This window comes from Colletotrichum destructivum, chromosome 8, assembly GCF_034447905.1.
Source record: "Colletotrichum destructivum chromosome 8, complete sequence".
NCBI classification, from domain to species: Eukaryota; Fungi; Ascomycota; class Sordariomycetes; order Glomerellales; family Glomerellaceae; genus Colletotrichum; species Colletotrichum destructivum.
The window spans coordinates 3023531-3041149 of NC_085903.1; the positions used below are offsets into that span (position 1 = coordinate 3023531).

Consider the following 17619-nt stretch of genomic DNA (forward strand, 5'->3'; position numbering starts at 1 on the left):
TCGGACGGGAACGCGTTCCAATGTGGCCGCTTACATTGCTACCCCAACTGTTTTATTTTTTTTGCGTCCTAATGCAATGCGTGTCTCACTGCGTTCACTCTTGCATCGTGCGTGACGGAAGGAAAAATTCCAGGACATCACATGGTTCGGACTGGATTTCCTCATTCGTGTCTGGAGATATCTAGGCGCGTCGACCTGTCCACCCCTCATTCTCCTCTCGCTCGATTATCACCACTTCTCTGGTGTCGAACTTACGTCCGCTGGGGAGGGTTTGTTTTCTACTCAAAACAATAAACAAATCATGGACTCGGCATACTGGGACGTCTTCCCCGACGCGGAGGACGCGGATATCAGCGACGACGATGACGATGACGGTAACGGCGACGAGGCGGACGTCGAGAGCTCGTGCTCGCCGGACCTCGCGATCCCCTGCGCCAAGTGTAGATACAGAAACCGGCTGTGCAAGCGGTGCAGGGATAGACAGCGCCAAGAACAGCAACAACAACAACAACAGAACCATGCGCCACTGAGGCGGTTGCGGAGTTCGTCTCTCGAACTCGCCTGCTTTTCCGAACCCACCACCTCCCCGGCGCTAGCGACGGCGAGCCGCCTTGAGACGACAACGCCCGAGGCCACGATCCCAGAGGTCATGCTCCAGCAGCCGCCTACCTCGGACGACGGGTCCGAGTCCGAGTCCGAGTCCGCGCTGGGGACGACGGCGCAGAAGAACGGGCTCTCGGCGGCGTACGCGCCCTCGCCCTCGTGGATGTCGACGTACTCGTCTTCGACCTGCGCGACGACGTACACGACGACGCTCGAGCGCTCGCGGCGGGACGGGGACGCGGGGTGGTACGGCGACTCCTGGTTGGACGTAAGGAGCCGCGGACCGCCGTATCCCCGGCTCCCGAGGACTTCGAGGCGGGATGCCGGGGCGAGGTCCGGCGGGTGGGGCGGGTGGGGCCGCCGGTCGATGGGGTCGGGGACGGCATTCGGGTGGGACGTGTGGGGGGTCGAGAGCGGGAGCTACTTCGTCCTCGAGGGGGCGCGGTGGGGAGAGCAGAGGGTCGTCGCGGCGCCGCCGGGGCGGAAGAGGGCTGGCGAGGCCGTCGCGGGCAGGGGGAGGAGGCAGGGGCGGAGACGGTGGGCCGGGTTCGGATATCACCACCCCCTACCCGAGGCCGCCGGGGCGAGGCCGCTGCCGCTCGTGGACCCGCCGACGCCGATATACATGCGCGACGTCCTCGGGATGGGTGCCGGGGCGGCGCCGTTGTCGGCGCCGTACGTGTCGGGTGCGGGACACGCGAGGGCTGTGTATTCGAGGGCGTATATCCGGGGCACCGGGTCCGCGAGGGGCGTCTGGGGGTCGTTTGCGCCCAGGGACGAGGGCGTGGGCGGCCTCTTGGGGGTCTTGTGGCGGGAAGGCGTCTGGAAGGGCGTCGTGGGGTGTCTGGATGGTGTGTTTGGGCTCGTGAGGGCGGGTGGTGGTGGTGGCGGGGGATCGGATGATGTGGATTAGACGATGCAATAGTTATCATTCACGAGGACTCTGGGTTGGGCTTTTTTACATTTTTAGCAATGACATGTCCATTTTTCGCGTTCATGATGCCAGAAACACCCCCGTTACCGTAGATCGTTCTCATTACAGTCTATCTGGATGCTGTGTTCTATCAACGGTGAATCTTAGTCGAGCTGCTGCTTTCGTCGCCCGATCCCGAAGCGGCCCCCGCCGTGGTCGCCTCTCGCTGGCTGGACCTAGACACGCTCGTCCTCTGTTCAGTAGTCGAACTCGTCCTCGTCGGGCGGGGGAAGCCTGTCCGTAGGCTGGGTCATGGGCGCGACGGGAGCAAGACCTGCTGGAGCCGGAGGCGCTCCCTGGCTGCTCGGCCGAGTCTTCGACTTGGAGGCGGCCTTCTTCTTGGTCGTCTTCTTAGGCGCCGCCGCCTTGGTCTTCTTGGGCGCAATCTTTGCCTTCTTCTTCTCTGGCTCCTCGTCGTCCTCGTCGTCGTCGTTGTCGTCGGGGTCTGCGTCGTCTCCTCTCCGCCTCTTGAGGATAATCTTGGGAGCGGTTTTTGATTCGGTATTGGGCGGCGCCTCGGAAGTCGTCTTTGACGACGTCGACTCTGACGTGGCCTGGGGAGCGGCAGCCGTGGTGGCGCCTTTCTGGTTCTTGGCGCCAGTCTGTGACCTCGTGTTTGCCCTGTTCCGTCGGGGCGGATTCTCCTCGTCGTCTCCATCGTCTTCTGCCTTTCGCTTCTCGTTCTTGGGCAGAACAAGCTTGGGTCTCGCCTTTCCTGTTCGATGATCCTCCTTCTCGCCCTCCCCGCGTTCCTGGTCTTTGGCTCTCTGGTATTCGCTGACCTTGAGCAGGATCTTGGGCGCAGGCTTTGCGATACCAGTGGTCTTTGCCTTGTCCTTCCCCTTTGACTTCTTCGCATTCGTCGCCTTCGTCGTCTTCTGCTTCAGCCCAGCTTCCTGGTCCTCCCCTTCGACTTTGCTTCCACTGTTATTCTTCTGCTTCTTCCCTCCCTTCCCGCTCTTTTTTTGTCTGTCATTCTCGTCGACGTCATCTTCTTCGAGCTCTCTGGACTTCCTCTTCGCGGGGATAGTCGACGTTGGGCCGGACACGGGAGGTCCGAGGGAGCGTATGCCTCCATTCCCGCCCATGTTGTTAATGACCGCCGCGCCGCTACCGCTCCCGGTACCGGGCAATACCCCTTCTCCACGGCTGCTGCGAGTGCTCCTGGGCCCCCACACGCCCACAAGCCGGCTGGGGCTCCTTCTCCCGCCCCAGTATCCCTCGCTCCAAGGGGGGAACAGCCCGGCGGCTGGGTCCGCAGGCCGCGGGGGCGCCGACTGCGACCTCTCAGAGGCGTTCAGGTGGAGGCAGTACTCGATTTCGGCGAGACGTCGGTCCAGCCGCTGCTGCTGCGAGGCGAGGACCATCTGCTGCTCGCTCAGGTGGTCCTGCGCCACCTCGCAGCCGTCCTGCCGCTGCGCCAGGCTCCGCCGATTCTGCTGCCCTTCGTCTTCCTCGTCGTCGTCGTCGATGCTGCCGACATAGGTCTCGAGGTCGTTGACCCTCGCGTTCAAGTGGTTGCGCGCCCGGAACATGTCGACGATGCTGCGGCGCATCGTTCCTTGAGTGTTTTCGAGGCTGATTTTTAGGGTCGTCAAGAGCTCTTCGTACTTGCGGAGCTTGTCCTTCTCCTCCTCTTCCATGTCCTCCTCCTCCTCCTCCTCTTTTCTAATCGGGCGCTTTCCCTGTGCTTTTTTGGACAGCTTCTTCTTTTTCGGTGCCTTGAATCGGGGACGCTGGGCTTCGTCGTCACCGTCGTCGTCGTTTCTCTCGATGCTGGGAATGAGTCCACGCGTGTTTCCACTTAGGTCGATAGCTATGTCTCTGGCCGGATCATCATTGAAGGAAAAGGGGTTCTTGATGCGTGTCATCTTGTCGTCCAACAGGGAGTTGGCTTTGGGGGGCATCTCGAGGAAGGATAGAGGGTCCGGGATGGGAAATAAGAAATCGAATTGATGTGCTCGGTGGCGCGGGTTCCAGTCAGACGTTGGTTTAGCTATTTAACCTTGATGGATGCAAGTGAGTCCGAGTGGTCGAGTGAGCAGTGGATGGAGAGTGATAGAAAAATGTTTTGCTTAGGGAATGGCGAACGAAACTGTGCCCTGAAACTCGACCTGGGCACATTATGTATGCATGCCTCCCCCCGCCTGGCTGTGTGTTCTGGATCGTATTGTTCATCAAGATCTTTCATCATTGGAGAAAACACTACCATTGTCAACATGATTATCCACGGCTTTGTCTCTGCGCTTTTCCGATGCATGGTCCAAAAGGGTTCTATTGTCCCAAAGTTTCGAAGAAGAAGAATGCCTCACTGGGTGGGTTGCCGAAGACGTGGTTTTGATTGCCACCTTGCTGCCTCCGGCTCAAGTTGAACGATGATTCCGCAGCAGGAAGTCCTCGAGATACAAAGAAACAGAGACACTGAGTTTCCAAGTCAGGCGTTGTAAGCTATCTGACATGCCGTCTTTGTCGTCTCTCAGTCCGGACTTACTTTTGGACCAGTTGCGTCAGTGCTGTCTCTACCTGCAGACACAGCCTGCTGCTTCAAGCGTCGTTGTCCGCCTTTGATCGGACAGGAGTCAAGACCATAAGGTCAATCAGAGAATAGGCAATCTCTGCTGCGGCCAGAACGGTGGTCTCGCCATTGTTGTCGTACGCGGGCGCAACCTCCACGACGTCTGCGCCGACTATCGACAGCCCTTCGAGGCCGTCGAGAATGGTGAGAAGCTCTCGCGTCGACCAGCCCCCTGGCTCAGCCGTCCCCGTGGCTACGAGCCATCAGCAAAACGTTCAGGCGGCGGTCTCATTTGCCAATGTTCAATTACCTGGGGCATATGCCGGATCGAGAACATCGATGTCGACACTGATGTAGACCATGGAGTCGCCGACGCGCTCCTTGATCTTCGAGATGACTCCATGGGCGCCAAGCCTGTCCAGGTCACGGGCGGTGACGATTTCGAACCCGCAACGGACGTCGTTTCTCAGATCGCCTTTCCGCCTGACCAAGGGGGCCCGGATCCCGGCGTGGATGGAGTTGTTCAAAATCAAGTGCTGCAACCGTCAGCTTTTGGGAGAGGTGTCTCGTGAGAACAATCGTATAGGTACCTCTTCGTGGGCGATGTGGAGGAATGTCCCATGGTTCAGGCCTCTGACGAAATTAGCTTGGAAGACGACTCAACAGCAGATGTGGCTCGGGTCATTACTTACGCATACTCGGATATTCCGCCTCCTGTACAAGAAAAACGACATTCTCAGCATATTACTCACCCTAGCTAACATCATCCCTGGAGAACTTACCGAGAACTGCAGGATCCCAGGTATCTGAGGCAAATGTTAGCATCGGTAGTCGGTTCCCCATGACAAGCTGACGAACCGATATGGCTATCGAAGTGAATGACGGCAACAGGCCCCCATCTCCGGTAGGTTGACCGAAGTGCAGACAAGGTCGTGGTGTGGTCGCCTCCCAGCGTAAGGATCCTTGGCGTTGACGAAACGCTCGAGTTTGCCGCTGCTCTACCAGAGATGACCTATTCATAGTTAGCCCTCCCCCAGGGCATGGCTTCGAGGGGCGGTCCCAACGGTATGGGCTTTGTCGAGCCTCTTTAGCGATGCCGTGTTGTCCAACCACGTGAGCCGCGCATCGCCGCAGTCCACCACGGCTGCCCAGTCTTGCAATGGGTTTCTACCTATGGCTCCACGGGTTAGGAAACGGACTGCACATGATCAATCCCTAAAGGGCGGCGTGCCTGTGTAGATGCTCCATTCTCCAGGGCCCTTCCGTTGGCTACCTGTCCGTATAGCTGGAGGGCCAAACCGCGCTCCTGGACGGCCGGTCGTTGTCTTCCACATTCATTTAAATGAGCATACAATCACTGGGGGGATACCTAGGATAGCGGTACTGACAGTGTCGTGAGAAGCGCCGAAGATGGCAATGTCGTACTTGTGATCCCTGGTGTCTTGGTCGGAGAAGCAGTCCACAAATGGGAGGTTCGCAAACGTCCTCAGCCCAGCAAACGAACTAGCTCCGAAGGTGCCAATCTCATCATCGTTCTCGAGGCCGATCGATACCTGGTTGCCCCGAGGAGACTCAAAATTGCCGAATGCTGAGTGGGGGAGCTTCCAAGCAGCGCCGGTGGTGTTTGGAAGACACAGTAGAATGACTGTCAGAAACCGCATCATTTCAGGATCCAAAGGGCTTCGATATTCTTTTCTTAATCGCTTGAAGAAAGATTTCTTTTGCGGTTCGTCACGAGATGAATGCATGCCAGCAACACGCCACCACTCGAGTTCGGCGGGAGGAGCTGGACGTGTGAATTGGGAATCCCGAGATGGTCCGGGCTTGAACTGGAATCCTACGTCATCTCACATCAAGCTACCTTACTTACCTATCTATCCGCTATCTGCCGGCTAGCCGGGGGAGAAGAGGCCGAGTGCAAGCACCTTAATTGGAATATTTTAGAGCAGCCATACCACATCAAGATAACAAAGGGACCCATTCATAGCAAATATCCACTCCTGGCTGGCTCTGGGAAGCACGAAGGAATGATTGTAAAGATCAGGCAGCTCTCGAGTCTTCAAGCAGCGTCTTCAGCTCTCACCCTCGATTATCTATCTACCCTATCTTTTTTCTTTCGCACGTCTACTCGGATACTTATCTATCTACCCAATACCTACCTACCTAGGCAACGTAGGCAACGTAGACAAGGCCTGTAAGCGGGAGCTTTGCTCTTTCTGCTCGCCGTAGATGGCAGGAACCGGCGGTGAATCAGCTGGCGGCCAACCGGACTGTTTCGGATACCTGTTCTTTCTCTCTTCGCGTGAAGGGAGATCGTCCTTGCCTTGAAGATATTCCAACATAGGCAGGAAACAGATGTGGATGATGGGACAAATCAGCTTCGTTCCTTCCCGGAACAGATAGACACCTAATATTTACCTGGTACCTAGGTACCTCACCAGGTATTCATGTTTTTCGGGGGGGACTTCTTCCCAGTCAACTCACATCCACCAACATCTCCCTCGCGACACCATCGCCCGCATCCATACCCTGCATCTCGTTCATGCCCTGTCATGATATGGCGGCAGCAAAGCCCTGATTGACGACACCTTTCTTCCTATTAGCCTCGATGTGCAGCATCTTTACTTGAATAAACTACTTCTCCCACTTCGATAGATATACCTACGCCTTTTCCAATCTAGGGTAATGAGTCGCCGCCCTCGACAGAACCCCCGAAGGCGAGTGCGATTCCGCCAGGGCGATCACGACGGTGCCGTCGACGATGATGATGAGGCCGAGGAAGGCCCCCCGAGGCCGCTTCCGAATCACGACTACAAGGCCATTTACAAATGGTGGAACGACGAGTACAGACTAGTCGCAGTCTGCATCACCGGCGCCATTGTTCTCGGCATCATTTTCGGGAGATTCGACAAGCAAGTCGTTCCACAGCTCAAGGGCGGTATCGATTTCGACGTCGTCATTGTCGCCATGTTCACCTGCGTCCGTGTGGCCATGAGCGGCATCGTCGAGTCGTCCATCAGCCAAGCTGCTTGGATTTGGGTTTCCGAGGCACGCCAGCGCCGTACCAACAACATGCGCGCCAGACTCGAGGACTTCAAGATCTACGACGAGGCTTCGCGCGGGCTCTAGGGAAGCCTGTGTCTCCTATGGCGCCTGAGGGGGAGGTGAACATCCCCCAGCCGGTTTTCCCCGCCTCACGGCCGGTCCCACTGATGCTAACCGCCGAGTTGACAGACATCTTGCCTGCATTGGTGCTCTGATCGTGGTCCTAACTCACGGACTCGAAGCCTCCTCTCAGCAGCTCTACCGGTACGAGGGCCGACCGATGCTGGCGAACGATTCCGACGATCCCCCGATCCCGGCACCCCCGAGAAGCGACATGTAGGACTACACGGTGTCTCGGGGCCTGGACCCGCGTAAGTGTGCCCGCCGCTACCTATCGTGTGATGCAACCACTTGTTAACGTCCTCAAGGTCCTGCTCTCAACGTGTCAACCAAAGCTGCAGTCTACAGAGGCATCCTGTCTGCCGATATAACGCAGCTCGACGTGGAATGTCCCTCCACCAATTGCTCGTGGCCCATCATGCCAACTATCGCGGTCTGCGGGGACTGCAACCCATTGTTAGTCAGAACCATGTGCACCGACAAGTCGCAGACATGCCAGTACAGCTTACCTTCGGGCACTACCGTCGACATCGGCCAGAATGCGCCGCCGACCGAGCGGTTTCGGACGGCAACGGTGCCAGGAATCTACCACCGGCTCAACTCCACAAGCCAGACCTACATCTCGGTATTCGACGTCCTCTGGGTCATGAAGACCAGGAAGGAAACAAAAACGATCGCCCAGGAATGCGCGCTGTGGTTTTGCATGATGAGCTACAACATTACGGTCACCGAGAGCCGCACCAGTCAGACAGTAACCAACGTCTGGAACAAGACGCAGTTCGCGATGAGCAACAGCGCACACAATGACGAGTATGTCTTCGTCGACATACCAACGGACATGAATGTTCCACACGAGGCCCGATACAGCATCTCCAGAAAGGCGCTCGCGGCGTTGCGGAGATTTGTCGATCCGCTGGTTCAGGGAACGTACGAGAAGCAATACACTATCATCAACTTCTCGTCGGACTGGATCGAAGGCGTCTACAACGCGCGACGTAACCTACCATCGTGGGTTTCCCAATTTAGCCTCAGTCTAACGAACGAGGTGCGGCTCCACGGGCAAGTTCGTGACAAGCAACGGCATCAATACGGCGGACGGGCCTACACGATGGCACAGATGATCATCGTTGAGTGGAAATGGCTGCTGTTTCCTACAGGCCTGATCATCTTCAGCATCTACTACCTCTTCCACACAATCATCAGGGGCGCCCGCGACGGCATATCGGTGTGGAAGAGTGATTCGTTGCCGATGTTGTTCTGTCGAATTGACGCGTCGATTCTCGCAAGGGTCGGAGATGGCATGGATGTCCCCAACGGACTGGACGATGCCGTCGGCGACGTGAAGGTGTGCCTGTTGAGGGAAGACGACGGCGATTGGGTCTTCAAGCCGATCGAGAGCGAGGAATCGTCCTCGGAATCCGAATCGGACTGAGAATTCCAACCCTCGTGGCAAATCCTGCCAACGACGGACAACCTGAATGCAGTGGATACACACCGTCCCATCCTACAAGAAACAGACGATTTGTGCGAGGACTCCGGAACGCCAGCAACCACCAAGCTTGAAATTCCGCGTTCCCGTGCACCCCCTGACGTTTTGGTGCGGAAATACTCCGAAGAGCTAGGGCTCACCGTTCACTGATGACGCTAATGACTCAACATGCAGCGTGCATTGGGGATGAAATGCTCACGTCTAATTCGTCTACAGCGCCGAGGTGGCGTGGAGCTTGCAGGGATGCCAAAGCGCGGGGACTCGGCAGACTTCGTCGGCAAACCGGTCTCCCTGACTCTCTTTTGCCATGTCAAAGTCGGCAGTGTGCCTCGGCTCTCTCTGCTTTCTGCGACGGGCCTGTCACACAGCTGCATACGTCGCCAGAGACGACCTCCGAACTCGTTGCCTTTTAAGTTGATTACAGATCATTAGTGTTTTGCCAAGCAGGCGGGCCGGACGAGTCAGAGGGAATGAGCGAGAGAAAGAGAGAGCGAAAGAGAGGCAGAGGGAGGCAGACGCCCAATTCCGACCATTCCGAAGCACCTTGTTGGTCAAGCTCCAGTGCTGTAAGATGCTATGCCAACTTGGGCTTGAGCTCCGTGTCGTGTCCACCGACGATGCTCTCCCCAGACATGTAGCGTCAACGGATCGTCAACGGCTCCAGCTCCGGCCCCAAACCCCAGAATTCAACTCCACAGGGTTGATCAGTTTCCCAGGAGTTGTTCCTCTCCCCTCTTCCCCACACCCCGCAAAGCGTTCCCGTCTCTCGTCGTCATTCCTGGATCTATCTGGATTTGGGGTTCTCACTCAGCTTTTTTTCAACTCGTTTCGCGTCATCTTGTCGCGTCCTCGGCCTCCACAGACGAGCTTCACCTCGGCCCAATACCCTGTGCCTGCGGATCTCAAGTGACCACCAACCGGCCTCTTATCCTCGGTTCTACTCTGTCTGCTTTTTGATTTTCGACAATGGCATCCGCCGAGACGGTACAACCTGAAGGCCCCAAGACCAACCCTCAATCTGAAGGCCCCAAGACCAAACCTCAGAACAAGGTCCGCAAGCGCGCTCCCAAGGCATGCCTTTCATGTCGCGCTCGGAAAGTGAGATGCGATGTGTCCCAACGTGGTCGCCCATGCATGAACTGCTACCTCGACAGTGAGACGTGTGTTGTGACTGGACGCGCTTCAAGATTGTGAGTTCATGTATCCTTCATCGCGACTGTCACGGAGGCAGACACTGACCGTCGACTTAGTCGCAGAGCACAACAACGAGAAGGCGCCGAAGACCCACAAACCTCGTGTCCTCCGTACGACACAGACAATGGAGACCAGCTTCACCTTGTCAACCTTGCTCCGCCGTCAGGCGGCGACTCTCGGCCAGTGCCTTCCAACGAGTCCGATGGTCAGTCCCAACCTTGCGATCACTCACACACCGGCGACGACATCCCACTATCCACGTCCACTGCCCCGCCAAAGAGCCCGGTAGCAAACGACACGAACAGCCATCATCATCCTCATCATCATCATCAACAACAACACAATCAGCAGCAGCAACAACAACAACAACAACAGAAGCAACAGCAACAGCAGCAACAACACAATCATCGTGACCACGCTAAGCAAGCTCATTTTCAAACGTTTTCAACTATATCGGCGGGCACGTATGAAACACCCTCGTTTGCTCCTACAACGTTGGACAACCCAGCTTTCTCGATACCATGGGCTGCTGGACAGCAAAATGGTCTGGGCATAGATGTCACCTACTCGTTCTACCCGTTTCTCTCTCTGGGCAACCTGCACGGAATCCCGCCGCAAGATGTCAACTACTTGGAGCTCCAGGGGTGCTTGCGGATACCAACGCGCACAATACTCGACGAGTTTGTGCAGCAGTACTTTCTTCACGTCCATCCGTTGCTCCCCATGCTCAACGAGGGCGACTTTTGGGACGTGTATTGTTTGAATCCCAACGGCTATGTGCCGAATGAAAAGTTGTCGCTCCTTGTCTTCCAGGCAATGCTATTCTCTTCTTGCAATGTAAGTGCTCGCCGATCCATCGCTGACTTCGTCTTGTTGACATTCAACCACCTCCAGTTTGTTTCCCGACAGACCATCAAAACGCTTGGCTTTCCCAGCATCCGCGCCGCTCGGGCAGCATTCTACCGGCGTGCAAAGCTCCTTTACGACCTCGAGTCCGAATCTTCCCCTCTCGCCATTTCACGGGCTGCTCTCCTTCTCTCCTTTTGGTCTTCTCCCACATCTCCGGCCTTTCGCAAATCGAACACGGCCTGGCTTTCCATCGCGATCCAGAACGCCAAGATGGTTGAGGCACACCACTATGCGACGCGCACAGCGCCGGACAAGAAGCGCAACCTTCTCAAGCGGCTCTGGTGGTGCTGCATCATCCGTGATCGCATCGTGGGCCTAGGCTTGCGTCGTAGTTTGCAAATCACACGGGGCCATTTCGATTTTGACTTGGGTGAGATGCTCGGGTTTTCCGACTTGTCGGATGAGCTCGAGCGGAGCCGGGTGTACAACCCGGGCACGAAGCGGTGCTTGGCCGAGATCTTGGAGCAGCTGGTTCAGCTTTGCATTGTACTCACCGACATTCTCATTCTTGTGTTCCCGCTGGATGATCGCCCGGGCTGGGGTCGGGAGATGCGCGCCGACGAGCAGGATAAGGTCCGCGGGTGTAAGGTTGCGCTGCGAAGGTGGTACAAAGACGCCACCCTGCAGTTCCCCATGTTCGGGGGTGGCTCCGTCGCGAGGATGAAGTCTCCGGGAAACGAGTTCCAGCACGATTCCGTCATCTTGTACACCAACTTGATGTACATGTATTATCAGTAAGTTAGCCTCTCCCCACACGACCTTATCGACGACTTCTAACCTCATTTCCCAGCTCCTCTCGAGTCGTTCTTAGCCACCATGAAGTCCTTCATCTCGCCATCACCGCAGCTGCGCCGTCCTTCAACGCGATTCCCACCTCGGACCTTGTCATCATTGGAGAGAACCGACACGAGCTCCAGGACGCCGCGTCTGGGGTCACCGAGTGTCTGAAAGAACTCATTCATCTCCGCCTCGCCCGTTGGCTCCCGATTAGTGCCGTTGCGTGTACAGCGTTGCCGTTGGTCTTGCACATCCTTGACGTGAAGCTCTCGGCATCGTCGAGATCTTTCGACCCCAATACACAATCCGCGCTCAAGCAGCACCGACTCAACATTCTCATCGAAGCCATGAAGACATACCAGCCCCAGTATGATGGCGTAGACTGGGTGAGCGAAACGATCCGACACATCGTCAACCTTGCGCAGATAGACACGCCGCCGCCGGGGGCAGCCAAGAACACCAGCGAGGACAGTGCCGTGATCGCAGACTGGACCGACATTCTCGCCTCACAACCGAGTTCTTACCTCCGCCTCGCTCTGACGATGGACCTCTCTCTAAGCAAGGGGCGCCTCCCTGAGGATGGTGACTTTCCTGTCAGCCTCCGCGGTCTATTTACCGGAGGTTTCAACCCGCTCAAAGCGCTTCTCGAGCGGAAACGAGAAGACAGCAGGAACATGAGCGTGGCTTTGTCTGGGACTGCGGAGTCACTGACAGACTTTGATGCCGCTGCGATGCGTGTGAGCCTCTTTCGAATGCAACCAGGAACAGTGACTACCATTCCCTCAGACGAAGACACTACTTCGCCGTCATCAGCGGGAGGTAATAGCCAGGAAAGCGTGGCGGACGACACGTCCCCTCAGACCGCAGGGACAGAATGTCAGTACCCCGCCCACGGCGGCGGAGATGTCGACATGGCGGACCGTCCGCCTTCGGAAGGGATTGATGGTCTGGCGGCCGAGGTCTTGGCGGCATTTCCCCTGGAAGACCAGCCGGCCAGCGTGGACGGGGACTTTGACGGCATGTACTTTGACGGCATGCCTGGGCACGACGGGCCTGCGGGGTGGATCGAGACGGCGTGGAACGAGCTTACGAATGGGCCGGGTGAGGAGAGGGCGGATCGAGATACGGCGCGGGTCTTGCTTGACGCCTTGAGGGAAGGGGACTTTGCGGAGTGTGCAGCGTAGTTTGTCAGAACGAATAACGAACCTTTGTCATGACCACCCAGGTTTCCCTCCAACTGCTGTCCTGGTGAGAGTAGACTGCTCAGCTCTGAAGCTCGTGTACAGTATCAAAGCATGATTTCATCCCCAAGACTGGACGTGGGCGGCCTTCTTCACCTTTGATGCGTCATCTTTCAGCGGCCCAGGTGCGTATCTTGACTGAAGATCTGTTCAGGTTTATTAATGGGATTCCTTCGCCTCTGGAAATGTCATCTTTCTGCCCATCAACAAACAGGGCGCTTCAGCCATTTTCACAACCACAACAGTCGTCCACTTTAGAATTTCCAAATCATTCTCTCGCCGTTCCCACCTTTGTTGCCTACTCCAGCCCAAGTTTCCGCTGCACTGTTCTCCAAGGCCGTTCTTGCTGTCGCCGAAGTCCCCCCCCCCCGGCGCGTGTCCTTCGCAGCTGGAGATAAGCAACCAGAGGAAAAAAGAAAAAGGCACGGGGTCTGTTGGGCGACAAAACAAAAACATACAACACCAGGTATTCGCTGGTCGTCACCGACCCAACTACTAATCCGGCCCTCACTGGCTTATCTATGGGAGAGCGGACGGGATCCCGAGTTCTCCAGTGGGTATGGTCGTATGTGACAGTTCAGGAGAATGAGGATAATTATGAAAGACAATGGTGAAGGGGATGGCCTTTGGTAGCGAACTTCACCGCAACAACACGCCGTGTGGTTGCGGAAGACCTCTTTTTTGCAGTTTAGTTTGGTCGAAAATAGAGTGGGCTCTGGGATGTTACTGACCCCATATCTGAGTGGATAGCATGGCAACTTGTATCCGGGAGTCTGGGGACAGAGAAGGCCACCCGCGCGCGTCGGGAAACTCACAACCAAGACGGGGACGCACATGACCCTACGAACCAGTTCACTATGTTGGTCAAGACACTGCCGTGGCCCTCGTGAAGCTTCTCTTTCTACCCCCCCTTAGTCGGGTACCGCTAGAAAAGCCCCCGAGGAAGAAGTCTCCTGCACGCAGCACGAGGAAGATAACCTGCCGATCGCCTCTCAATCTCGTCATGAGACGAACTCGATGTTGGCCATTTAACCGCAGAGACTGGTGGGGGTCTGGACCAGTAGTTGTGATACCGGTGTTCCTTACGATTACGGTATTCTTGGGACTTCCAATGACCAGGTCTTACCGTCTAGCGAGACACACATGTTCACTCCTCCCAGCTCTCGGTGTGCCGAGGAGGGAAGAAGGAAGAAAGTAATTGGCCGAAATTAATCATCCCAAGATCTCCAGCCGATGGCCGCCAAAGTCAGCACAGCGATGCGTGTTGTGAACCTTGACATTCAGGTCACCAAATATGCACGGTCAGAATGTGAGAAGAAGCCGTTCCCATACTGTATTCTGAAAGAAAACAGCGTCTCCTTATAATAGAGTGTCTATTCGTGTTGAAACCAAAGCGCACCTGCATCGCCGCACTCAGCTCTGTATGTTCCACCATTCCACGCACCAGAATCGCCCTATGCACCGAAGCCCATCCTTATGTATGCAGTATCCAGATGCGTCCTCTATAGATGATTCGTAATCCGTTTGACCCCCCCCCCCCCCCCCCCCCCCGGGTTCAACTTCCCGCCACTGAAAAAGGTCTCAGCACCACTCAGATTGTATCGCGTCAAATCCTGCGCAGTAGCCACACTCGCAGCTGAAGCCGTACTTGTAGTACAGCACGGGTGGCTCTTTGCCGTAGGATATGGTCAGCTCATCGCCAGTCCGAATGATCCAGTCGCTCACAGTGAAGACCAGAGCCTCATGCTCGGATCGAAATCGGTAGCTGATCTTCGGGGAGCAGGAGTGGTTGAAGCGACCAGCAACCGGAAAGAGGCCGGCTACGTCTTGAGTGAATCCTGTGCGGTGTTTGGAGATACCATCTGCGTCAGGTTTGAACGGGAAACGGGTGACGAACCTAGATGCCTTGTCAGCTTTGGGGTTCTCAGAGGCCATAAGAACCACGAGAACCACTCACGAGTTCGTGCTCCAGATTGCTTCCTCAAGCGTCTCTCCGTCACGACTGTAGTAGGCGTACATGTCGTTCGCAATCGTGCGCTCCTTTTCCGAGAGTCCCCGGACCGACTTCTCAACATCCTCGTGAATGGAGTAGTATAGAGCCTTCTCGACAAGGATCTGGTCGCCCTCGTGAAGTTCCTTGACGGCGAAGGCACCCCAGCCGGTATTGAGGGATCTTCGGATCTCAAAGAATTCGTTGGCGAAGATCACCGAGCGCTCCTTTGTGCCGTTCTGGTCTGTAAATGTGGTCAAGTAGGGCAAATCGGCGAGAGCAAGAACGATTGGGGCTTCGACAGTATTGCGATCGTTTCTTAGGGAAATCAGTCAATTATAAGAAACTTGAAACCAAGATGAGTTTACCTGTCGAAGAAGACTCCATTTGAATCCCCGGAGTCGGAAAAAGAAGTGCTAAAGCTTGAATGACGTGAGCGGAGGTCATCATGGTAATCGTTGTCCTCGTAGCCTTCGAACTCGTCCGGCTCGCATCCCACAAAGATGCCATGGGTTATGTAGATCGTCTTCCAGGTGATGTCTCGAATGGCGATCGGCGGGAGTACATTTTTGATGGACGCTCCAAACTCACGCAGCTCATCCTTTAGTTGCTTTGCGATCTTTCGGTCAATGCCGAGCTTTTGGAAGTCAGGTAGTTGAGTGGTGGTACTTACCTCAAGAGTTTCAGCAAGGTCGAGGATGGAATTGACATGCTCAGGGTTGACATCGAGAATACCATTAAGACCCGGGTTCTGGATTCGAGCCTTCGAGCTCGGCCCCTTGACGTCAACGTAGAGGTCATCGTGACTACCGTAGCGGAAGCCAGTAATCTGAAGCATCTGAATCTGAAGAGCCGGCAAGCCAGGTGAGACAAGAGGCTATCTGCTTTTGCCGAATGTGCTTGCCTGTTCCAATCTGCCGTTAAGGACGGTTTCCTTCAACATGATGTCAGCTCTTAGCGAGTTCCCGTGATGACTTGTGTTAGATGAGACGCGACCATGTGGGAAACTTGACTGTTCTTCTTTGGCAAGGCCCCTCGGACCTGCTGGCGAATAAAACGGCTTCAGAGCAATTAAATATGGCACTTAGACTGGTAGAAACCTGTTTGACTCTCTACAAGCTTGTCAGTGACGTTACCTTAGTTGTCTTCGTCCAACATCCGAAGGCTAGTAGTTTAAGCCGCGAAAGTAGAAGATGAGGGCAACAACCAGTCACGTACCTGAATAGAGAAGCAAGGTTTGCCAGAGGATCCAATTACTTGCCAAAAATAGGGTTATAGGTATTCAATGAATCATACCAATAGGCTAAAGTAAGTGTTTATGATGGATCTCTGGAAATTGGTGGTGCTGGGAGGGGATGAAGTTTCAGGGCCAGGCTGGTTGAAGACGAGCTTAAGTATTTTGATACCTTCCCAAACTGTAGAACCCGATCTTCGTTGCCTTTCCAGCTGCTATTGCTTCCAGATAGGCAGGAGTGTGTTTCTTTGATTATCAAGTACTTACCTCACTTTTAAGATGGATGTAGTCTTACCTGCCTCCTCGCCCAGCTAAGCTAAGACGGCAACCACAAAATTCGATGTTGTGCAGAACACCCCTGTTTTCTCACCGGTAGCACGCACGAAAAAGGTTTCTAAGAAACGTAAGGAAGTCAAGGAGTCTACGCTTCCATGAGCCTGCCTGAAGCTTGCTTGTGAGCCTCCAGATAGCAAAGGTCTTGACACGGGTGTGTTGTAGGCGTCAAAGGCAAGGCAAGGTTGAACAAGGCCCAAGATGTCTAACTAAGAACAAACAATTCTATTGCTGATTCGTAATGGCATCTTTCAATGTGGAACGTTGAAAGCAGCAACTGGTAGAAGGGTTTAGGTCAAGGCTCTGAAGATGACAAGGTTCGTTGACGCTGTGGGATGCAAGATCATGCCTGGCAACATGATCATAAAGGACAGCCATGGACATGGGAGAAAAGAAGGGTAATTGTTGGCAAAGTAACAGAAGCTTATTTTTCTGCTTTTCCCTGTGCCTTTGCTCTTTGATCTACAGGTCTCTCTCGCCTTGTTTCTGTCAAGTTCTCCAACAGGTAGGTATGGTAGGAAAGAAGGCGTAGCGGTACCAGTGGTGACACAGATCTTGTCTTGAGGCCTTTTGACGAGTTTCCTTCAATAAGAAGATTCCAGAAAGTCCCGGTCACTTGAAGAATCAAGCCCAGGCATGTCAGCTCAGCGCCAGATCTCTATCCGGCAAATCCTCCTGTGCCGTTTCCCACCCAATTCAAGCTGCCAACAGCCGGCCAGCAATCCATGAGCCACACCAAGACGGCTAGGTGCCGAAAGTGCAGAGAGTATCAGGCCAAATCCTGTAGAGTCGGGGCCCGCATGCATTATGCGCAGTCACAACATCTGTTGAGAAACCCGGAGGATGGTCTGGCGTTCCATGACCACAAGATGTAACGGTTCATCGAATCGTCTGTCATCCGTCGCTCGGGGCGCCGTCGCAGCGTCGCAGGGTTTCCTCAACAAATCGGGCGCCGCTCCCGTTTCAAACAAAACACGGCACCGCTCAGTCCCCTACACGGCTCAGTCAGCCCAAGCAGAAAAGGCCAAGCCTCGTAGGAACCGGGAACCATTCTGACAGGTGCCGCTCCTAGCACTGCCTTAAGAGGAAACATCGGCAAAATTTGGGCATTGATTGCTTCAAGCAGTTACAGAATTCTGGCAACCCGGCGAGGCACGGCAGCCTGGGAAAAACGAGTCTGACAAGATTCTGCCGTC

At 55.3% G+C, this 17619-nt stretch overlaps 7 protein-coding genes across 7 annotated transcripts; 4 read left to right on the plus strand and 3 right to left on the minus strand.

Moving 5' to 3' along the window:
- Positions 1–301: 301 nt before the first annotated feature.
- On the plus strand, positions 302–1516 carry CDEST_12786 (uncharacterized protein; the record flags this gene model as incomplete). Its single annotated transcript, XM_062928942.1, has 1 exon — positions 302–1516. One exon carries the CDS (start codon positions 302–304, stop codon positions 1514–1516), a length of 1215 nt encoding a protein of 404 aa, XP_062784993.1.
- A 143-nt stretch (positions 1517–1659) lies between these two features.
- On the minus strand, positions 1660–3581 carry CDEST_12787 (uncharacterized protein). Its single transcript, XM_062928943.1, has one exon. It carries the CDS (start codon positions 3481–3483, stop codon positions 1774–1776), a length of 1710 nt encoding a protein of 569 aa, XP_062784994.1. The 5' UTR covers positions 3484–3581; the 3' UTR covers positions 1660–1773.
- Positions 3582–4120: 539 nt separating this feature from the next.
- Positions 4121–5755, minus strand: CDEST_12788 (Putative ureohydrolase; the record flags this gene model as incomplete). Its single annotated transcript, XM_062928944.1, has 9 exons — positions 4121–4344; positions 4402–4627; positions 4682–4724; positions 4784–4805; positions 4874–4897; positions 4950–5103; positions 5156–5262; positions 5323–5416; positions 5480–5755. The coding sequence occupies 9 exons, from the start codon at positions 5753–5755 to the stop codon at positions 4121–4123; spliced, it is 1170 nt and encodes a 389-aa protein (XP_062784995.1).
- A 1021-nt stretch (positions 5756–6776) lies between these two features.
- Positions 6777–7220, plus strand: CDEST_12789 (uncharacterized protein; the record flags this gene model as incomplete). The annotated part of the gene is made up of 1 exon (XM_062928945.1): positions 6777–7220. The coding sequence occupies one exon, from the start codon at positions 6777–6779 to the stop codon at positions 7218–7220; it is 444 nt and encodes a 147-aa protein (XP_062784996.1).
- Positions 7221–7725: 505 nt separating this feature from the next.
- Positions 7726–8688, plus strand: CDEST_12790 (uncharacterized protein; the record flags this gene model as incomplete). Its single annotated transcript, XM_062928946.1, has 1 exon — positions 7726–8688. One exon carries the CDS (start codon positions 7726–7728, stop codon positions 8686–8688), a length of 963 nt encoding a protein of 320 aa, XP_062784997.1.
- Positions 8689–8930: 242 nt separating this feature from the next.
- Positions 8931–12843, plus strand: CDEST_12791 (uncharacterized protein). Its single transcript, XM_062928947.1, has 4 exons — positions 8931–9935; positions 9996–10776; positions 10834–11582; positions 11639–12843. The coding sequence occupies exons 1-4, from the start codon at positions 9712–9714 to the stop codon at positions 12807–12809; spliced, it is 2925 nt and encodes a 974-aa protein (XP_062784998.1). The 5' UTR covers positions 8931–9711; the 3' UTR covers positions 12810–12843.
- A 1604-nt stretch (positions 12844–14447) lies between these two features.
- Positions 14448–15694, minus strand: CDEST_12792 (Putative SET domain-containing protein; the record flags this gene model as incomplete). The annotated part of the gene is made up of 3 exons (XM_062928948.1): positions 14448–14763; positions 14824–15174; positions 15225–15694. 3 exons carry the CDS (start codon positions 15692–15694, stop codon positions 14448–14450), a joined length of 1137 nt encoding a protein of 378 aa, XP_062784999.1.
- Positions 15695–17619: the final 1925 nt, after the last annotated feature.

Excerpts from the sequence above, each read along its gene's own strand:
- CDEST_12791 (XM_062928947.1), top strand. The coding sequence starts at position 9,712 with ATGGCATCCGCCGAGACGGTACAACCTGAAGGCCCCAAGACCAACCCT. Across the intron at positions 9,936-9,995 it reads ACTGGACGCGCTTCAAGATT|TCGCAGAGCACAACAACGAG; the intron begins GTGAGTTCATGT and ends CCGTCGACTTAG. Across the intron at positions 10,777-10,833 it reads TGCTATTCTCTTCTTGCAAT|TTTGTTTCCCGACAGACCAT; the intron begins GTAAGTGCTCGC and ends AACCACCTCCAG.
- CDEST_12787 (XM_062928943.1), bottom strand. The coding sequence starts at position 3,483 with ATGCCCCCCAAAGCCAACTCCCTGTTGGACGACAAGATGACACGCATC.